We start from the raw sequence: 7,985 nt of genomic DNA, 5'->3' as shown, positions 1-7,985 counted from the left end.
GGCGAATACACAACGCCAGCGTCCTCTCACGTCAGGGTCCGGCAGTAGACATCAAAAAGCACAAGACACACAGATATAATTTTTACACAAACAGCCATCACAGTGATTGCTCTGGGCATACCCTCACTGTGATGGAAGGCAAAGTCTTATCTCCTCCTCATTCTTCTCCCGTGGTGCCACGAGGTGATCGAGGCTCCCAACTTTTTGAAGCCCCCACCGGGCGATGGAAAGTCCCAGGGCCGAGCCGAGCAGGCCGATGAAGGTCCTGAGCCCCCACCGGGCGATGGAAAGTCCCAGGGCCGAGCCGAGCAGGCCGATGAAAGTCCTGAGCCCCCACCGGGCGATGGAAAGTGCTGCGGCCGGGCCACGCAGGGCGATGAAGGGCCTGCGGGCGGGTCGATCGTACCTCGCGCTTCGGGGCGGTCGAAGCTGCTACGGCTGGAGCTCCTAAAAGCCGGTCGCCAGCCAGGGACCTGCGAACTCCCGATGTTGCGGTCTGCAGGGCCCACGGCCGAAGCCTCCGAGATGGTAAGTCCAGGCCCTGCGTCCGGAGTCTTCGAGGTCGATCCCAGCTGGAGGCCGCCGACTCCACGGTGTTAGGCCGTAGCGCGAACGGAGATACGACACGGTAAAGGTCGCATCTCCGTTGAGGAGGAGATTTGAAAAAAGGTTTCCCCCAACCCCCCCACCCCCCCCACCACCCCCCCCACATACACAGAGTTAAAAATAAAACAAAACGTACATTTAACGACGACAATGACAAAAAAACAACAAAAAAAACAGAGAGACTGCCGGTGAGCCGCAGCTGCAGAACACAGCCACGCCCCCTCAGTTTGAAGGCGCTCGACATCGATGCGGAGTCCTGGGAGAGCCTTGCAGCTGACCGTACGAGGTGGAGAGGTACCCTGAACCAACATCTCAAAACGGGGGAAGAGAAACTGATGAAGACAGCGGCAGACAAGCGGGCACGCAGAAAGGAGTGCGGCAACTTCAACAGACCAGAGACCACATACAAACGTGACCTTTGCGACAGAGAATGTCGCTCCCGTATTGGTCTCTTCAGCCACAAGCGACGTTGCTCTAGCCGAGGTGTGGAGCCAGCAGCCAACTAGGATGCATCATCAGCCATGACCAAGGGGGCCTAAGAATGATCAATCATCCCTACTGTGTGCAGGATACTGCTAATGTGTGGCGATCGCTGGTCGGCGCAGACTCTGTGTGTAGAAGGACGGACCTGTTTCCAGGCTGTATCTCTAAACTAAACTAAACAGCACAATTATAGAATTGATTTGGCCAAAGGTAGCTGTGATACAGTGGAGAAATGTAGAAAAGGGGGAAGACGGCGGGTGAAGAGAAATGACATTCTGGCCTTCCATCACAGTGAGGAGGGGACTGGAGGGGACTCACTGTGATGGATGTTACTTTTTTTTGTTTTTTTGTTTTGTGTTGGTTTGTGATTGTGTAAATTGCTTATTTTATTGCTCTTACTGTTGGACTGTGTGTGACGAAATATCGTCCGAAAGACTTGTTTTTTGGATAGTAGTCAATAGTCAATTTATTTGTCACATACACATAAATGTGCAGTGAAATGAAAAATTACCCGCAATTCAACAATAAGATCAATAAGATAAATCAATAAAAATGCAATAACACATACAATCATAACCAACACCAAACAAAAGAAACATCCATCACAGTGAGTCTCCTCCAGTCACCTCCTCACTGTGATGGAAGGCCAGAATGTCTTTATGACAATAAAGGTAATTCTGATTCTGAAGAGTACAAAATAATTTGATCGCAGTTAGCTAGGGCCCAGAGTTTTCTAGAATGTTGTTGTATTTAATAAGATCACCAGAACAAAAATCTTAGGATGTATTTAACATGATTGCCTCAACACCATTCTGCAGATTGCGCTGATGGGGGGTGGAAGTTCCCACTTTATTAATCCGTTCTTTTACCTGAATCATTTCGTTCTGCCCAGAACGCAGAAGGTGATGAAGCTGGTCTTGGAAGGAGGACGATGCGTAATAATAAATCAATGGATCAAGACAGCAGCTCACACTACCCAGGCACAGGCAGAGCTGGTAGGCAAAATAAAGGGACGCCCCTTTCCCGTGAAAAAGATTCAGGGTGTGTACCACCAAGATGATGTTAGTGGGTGTAAAACAGACAATAAATACACAGAGTACAATGATCGCCAGGACGATGGCATGTCTCTTCCCCTGCGGGTTGACCGCACTGGCCGAGTGCAGCGTTGAGATTATCTTCGCGTAGCAGACTGTGTTAACGACCAGGGGAACGAGAAAGAAAACGACCAACAGGTAGGGCAGACAGTAGAGGGAAAAGGTGTGCAGGTCGTCGAAAGACTGCACGTCGTGGCAGGTGGTGATGTGCAGCTGGTAGTTGTCCACGGCCTGCTCTGTGAGGAAGAGGGGCAGAGTGCCGCAGATGGAGAGGAGCCAGGAGGCGAGGCAGAGACAGGCTGCTCGCCAGCGGCCTCGCCAGGAGGTCCACCTGATAGGGTAGACCACGGCCAGGCAGCGGTCCACACTGATGCAGGTCACCAGCAGCACAGAGCTGCACATGTAGGCGTAGAAGCCGGCCGTCACCAGGCGGCACAGGAACGAGCCGAGCCGCCAGTCGTTGCCGGAGAAGTGGTAGGAGATCTTGAGCGGCAGAAGCAGCGCGAACAGCAGGTCGGCAGCCGCCAGGTTGGTCATGTACATCACCGCCGAGTTGTTGGCTGCGCCCACCTTGAAGAGGAACACCAGGATCGCCAGCAGGTTGAGCGGCAGGCTGGCGGCAAGCACCAAGGTGTAGAGGAGAGGAATGACCACCGTCGTGCCCGGGCCCGTCATGTGTCTCATGAACGTCTCCGATTGCCATGCTGCGGGCATTTCATTTCCCTGGGAGCCGAGGGAGTGACTCCCATTCAACCCCCGTCTCAACGCCGGCACTGGCACCGGCACTGGTCCCCTCCTCTGGGAACCGCTGCTGTCGGAGATTTTGCGATACCGGCTCCCTCCAAAGGTTTTGGGAGAAAGGTTAATTCGGGAACTCGAGTTCCTCTCTGAAAATACAAGAACATTAAAAAAATAATAATAATGTAAACACGTTTATAGACAATATTGCCCTTCGAGCCAGCACCGCCATTCAATGTGATCATGGCTGATCATTCTCAATCACTACCCCGTTCCTGCCTTCTCCCCATACCCCCTGACTCCGCTATCCTTAAGAGCTCTATCTAACTCTCTCTTGAATGCATTCAGACAATTGGCCTCCCACTGCCTTCTGAGGCAGAGAATTCCACAGATTCACATTATGCTACTAAACGTACAAGATTATTAAGGGGTTGCACACGTTAGAGGCAGGAAACATGTTCCCAATGTTGGGGCAGTCCAGAACCAGGGGCCACAGTTTAAGAATAAGGGGTAGGCCATTTAGAACTGAGATGAGGAAAAAACTTTTTCAGTCAGAGAGTTGTGAATCTGTGGAATTCTCTGCATTAGAAGGCAGTGGAGGCCAATTCTCAATGCATTCAAGAGAGAGCTAGATAGAGCTCTTAAGGATAGCGGAGTCAGGGGGTATGGGGAGAAGGCAGGAACGGGGTATTGATTGAGAATGATTAGCCATGATCACATTGAATGGCGGTGCTGGCACGAAGGGCCGAATGGCCTCCTCCTGCAGCTAATGTCTATTGTCTAAATAATATCAATTAATACCAAGAATACCAATACCCTCACTAGAACTTTTCATCTCCAACTGCCGGCGTGACATTAACTGCCTCAAATTCTCCACTCCCCTGACTCACTCGAACCTCTCCCCTCCTGAACGTGCAGCCCTCCACTCACTCTGCAACAACCCTGACTTAGTCATAAAGAGTCTGAAGAAGGGTCTCGACCCGAAACGTCACCCATTCCTTCTCTCCAGAGATGCTGCCTGACCTGCTGAGTTACTCCAGCATTTTGTGATTTATACCTTCGATTTGTACCAGCACCTGCAGTTATTTTCCTACACTTCCAACCCCACGAGGAGCAACACAAAGATCCACAACTTCAATTCAATACAATTCTGAGGCTTAGTTTTAGTTTACAGACCGAATCCGCACCAACCATCGATCCCCGCACATTGACACTATCCTAGGTGGACACAAAATGCTGGAGCAACTCAGCGGGTCAGGCAACATCTCAGGAGAGAAGGAATGGGTGACGTTTCCGGTCGGGTCGAGACCCTTCTCCAGACTGAGTAGGAAAATAACTGCAGATGCTGGTACAAATGGAAGGTATCACAAAATGCTGGAGTAACTCAGCAGGTCAGGCAGCATCTTGGAGAGAGGGAATGGGTGACGTTTCGGGTCGAGACCCTTCTTCAGACTGATGATTTTATGATAGCTTCAGACTGATGTCAGGGGAGGGGGCTGGACAAAGATAGGATGTAGTAGGATACAGGAAGAAAGTGGGAGCACTGGGAAGGGGGCGGGGAGAGGGACAGGGGAACTATCTGAAGTTGGTTCCTCTGTCAACAATGACTTCTCCAACTTCAGATAGTTCCTCTGTCCCTCTCCTTGCCCTCCCCATCCCAGTTCTCCCGCTGTCTTCCTGTCTCCTACTACGTCCTATCTTTGTTCCGTCCCCTCCCCTGACATCAGTCTGCAGAAGGGTCTCGACCCGAAACGTCACCCATCCCTTCCTTCTCTCCTGAGATGCTGCCTGACCCGCCGAGTTACTCCAGCATTTTGTGTCCACCTTCAATTTGAACCAACATCTGCAGTTATTTTCCTTAACACTACCCCACACACACTAGGGACAATTCACACATACACCAAGCCAATTATCCTACATACCTGTACGTCCTTGGAGTGTGGGAGGAAACCGAAGATCTCGGAGAAAACCCACGCGGTCACGGGGAGAACGTACAAACTCCGCACAGACAGCACCGGGGGCTCTGGCGCTGCAAGCGTTGTAAGGCAGCAACTCTACCGCTGTACCACCACACCGCCCGCCCGAGGAATGAAAGACAATAGACAATAGGTGCAGGAGTAGGGCATTCGGCCCTTCGAGCCAGCACCACCATTCAATGTGATCATGGCTGATCATTCTCAATCAGTACCCCGTTCCTGCCTTCTCCCCATACCCCCTGACTCCGCTATCCTTAAGAGCTCTATCTAGCTCCCTCTTGAATGCATTCAGAGAATTGACCCCCACTGCCTTCTGACGCAGAGAATTCCACGGATTTACAACTCTGACTGAAAAAGTTTTTCCTCATCTCCGTTCTAAATGGCCTACCCCTTATTCTTAAACTGTGGCCCCTGGCATAGACTATTTTCTAAATGTGAAGAATATTCTGAGATCGGAGGTGCAAAGGGACTTGGGAGTGCTGGTACAGGATTCCCAAAAAGTTAGTATGCAAGTCGAATCGGTAGTAAGCAAGGCAAATCCAATGCTTGGATTTATTTCGGTAGTTGATGTGGAGAGGATATTTTCACTAGTGGGAGACTCCAGGACCAGAGGCCATAGCCTCAGAATACAAGGACGTACCTTTAGAAAGGAGATGAGGAGGAATTCTTTTAGTTAGAGGGTGGTGAATCTGTGGAATTCATTGCCACTGACGGCTGTGGAGGCCAAGTCAATTGATATTTTTAAGGTGGTGATTGACAGATTCTTGATTAGTACAGGTGTCAGTGGTTATGGGGAGAAGGCAGGAAAATGGGGTTGAGAGGGAAAGAAAGATCAGCCATGATTGAATGGCGGAGTAGACTTGACGGACTGAATGGCCTAATTCTGCTCCTATAACTTATGAAATATTTCGTTATCTCAGTCCTACTTGCTGAACCCCAGTCCTGTGACCATGAGCTAGGTTACTGCCCAATTCACTTCAGCCCCACTGCGGACATTGGACTTTGTCTCTGGAACTGTGTGCTGCAATGCTGAGAACTATATTCTGCACTCTGTATCTTTCCATTTGCATTACCTATTGTTCTAGAGTTTGGCCTGATTGTATGATTGTAACACCATTGTCAAGTTTGCAGACGACAAACATCACATATCTGTCCCGACCCAAAACATCACACCGTCCCTCTGAAGATGCTGCCTGACCCGCCGAGTTACTCCAGCTACTTTGTGCTTGCTCAGTACCCCTCCATCCACTCACTGTCTCTTGCGTCTCCACTCGGGGAGACCATTGCTACAACGCTCCCACATGCAACAGCTAAGCCAACCCATCCTCAATTCCTTCAAGTGTGTCGGAACGAACTGCGGGGGTTGCTTTACACTGAAGATGGACACAACACTGAGCGAATAGGTGACGTTTCTGGTCGTGACACATCTTCGGGCGTCTGAAGTTCTTCCCGAAAGAACTTGAAGTGTGAAGATCTTCAGGCAAGACACAAAATGCTGGAGTAACTCAGCTCAGCGGCAGCATCTCTGGAGAGAAGGAACGGGTGACGATTCGGGTCGAGACCCTTCTTCAGACTGATAAATATTATAAAACCAACAGCACAATTAAACAATTGATTTGGCCAAAATAACTCTGGAGAACTTCAGCCCGTCTGAAGGAGATGCTGCCTGTCCCGCTGAGTTACTCCAGCTTTTTGTGCCTATCTTCGGTTTCAACCAGCATCTGCAGTTCCTTCTTACACAACTGTATTAGACACATAGAAAATAGGTGCAGGAGGAGGCCATTTGGCCCTTCGAGCCAGCACCGCCATTCATTGTGACCATGGCTGATCATCCACAATCAGTAACACATCCTTTAACGAAAATGTCCAGTTACCCCAGTATTTTGTATCTCTCTCTCTCTCTCTCTCTCTCTCTCTCGCTCTCTCTCTCTCTCTCTCTCTCTCTCTCTCTCTCTCTCTCTCTCTCTCTCTCTCTCTCTCTCTCTCTCTCTCTCTCTCTCTCTCTCTCTCTCTCTCTCTCTCTCTCTCTCTCTCTCTCTCTCTCTCTCTCTCTCTCTCACACACACACACACACACACACACACACACACACACACACACACACATACATATATATAAATATATCAGTCTGAAGAAGGGTCTTGACCCGAAACGTCGCCCATTCCTTCTCTCCTGAGATGCTGCCTGACCTGCTGAGTTACTCCAGCTTTTTGTGAATAAATACCTTCGATTTGTACCAGCATCTGCAGTTATTTTCTTACACTATATATATATATATATATATACACACACATACATATACACACACATATATACATACATATATACACACACACATATACATACATATATACACACACACACACACATACATATATAAACACACATATACATACATATATACACACACATATACATACATATATATACACACACACACACACACACATATACATACATTTACACACACACATATATATATATATATATATATATATATATATATATATATATATATATATATATATATATATATATAAAATCATCTTTCATTCTTCTTCCCCTCCTCCTTCCCTTTACCCCTTACTCCACCCTCCCTGCCCCCTGCTCACCGGACTGTAGAGCAGAGCCCACGGCAGCCAGAACCATCCATATCACCAGCAACTCTGTCCGGGACATCCCGTGTGTGAGAGGATTCTCCCCACTCTTCACAAGTGAAGACCAGTCCGCTAACTGCCTCTCTCCTTTCCCCCCCGCTGTTTTCTCTTTTGGTTCTCTACTTTAGCCTCAGAAGCTTATCCGTCGACTTCAGCTTGCACTTTTAGTTTTATTGTCCAGTTGAACGATTCCTGGAAAAAACTCCCCTTCTGCGTGTTTGGGGAGTGTTCTTAAAGTGGTCAGACCTCTCCCGGTTAACCATAGTCACACGATGTCTCACTTGGCAACTATGACTATGTCTTCAAGCACAAAGCGCTGAAATACCTTTAAAAATATATATATTGGTGTAAAATAGTGCAGCTGTCGCCTCCATCTCCACAGCAGCGGTGTAAACCCAACCAGGCACATACCTCCAGTAAGGTTCAGTTTA

General features: G+C 48.8%; 1 protein-coding gene across 1 annotated transcript; it reads right to left on the bottom strand.

Annotated features, from left to right (window-relative positions):
* Nucleotides 1-1,865: 1,865 nt before the first annotated feature.
* On the bottom strand, nt 1,866-7,576 carry f2r (coagulation factor II (thrombin) receptor). The gene is made up of 2 exons (XM_078396798.1): nt 7,510-7,576; nt 1,866-3,070 (listed from the first exon to the last, which is right to left on the bottom strand). Exons 1-2 carry the CDS (start codon nt 7,574-7,576, stop codon nt 1,866-1,868), a joined length of 1,272 nt encoding a protein of 423 aa, XP_078252924.1.
* Nucleotides 7,577-7,985: the final 409 nt, after the last annotated feature.

The sequence above is a fragment of the Rhinoraja longicauda genome, chromosome 3 (assembly GCF_053455715.1).
Source record: "Rhinoraja longicauda isolate Sanriku21f chromosome 3, sRhiLon1.1, whole genome shotgun sequence".
NCBI classification, from domain to species: Eukaryota; Metazoa; Chordata; class Chondrichthyes; order Rajiformes; family Arhynchobatidae; genus Rhinoraja; species Rhinoraja longicauda.
This window is presented reverse-complemented; position numbering and strand designations above follow the sequence as displayed.

Coding starts and splice junctions, on each gene's coding strand:
- f2r (XM_078396798.1), bottom strand. CDS start 7,576: ATGTCCCGGACAGAGTTGCTGGTGATATGGATGGTTCTGGCTGCCGTG. Junction 3,071..7,509: donor GGGCTCTGCTCTACAGTCCG/GTGAGCAGGGGG, acceptor TTGTATTTTCAG/AGAGGAACTCGAGTTCCCGA.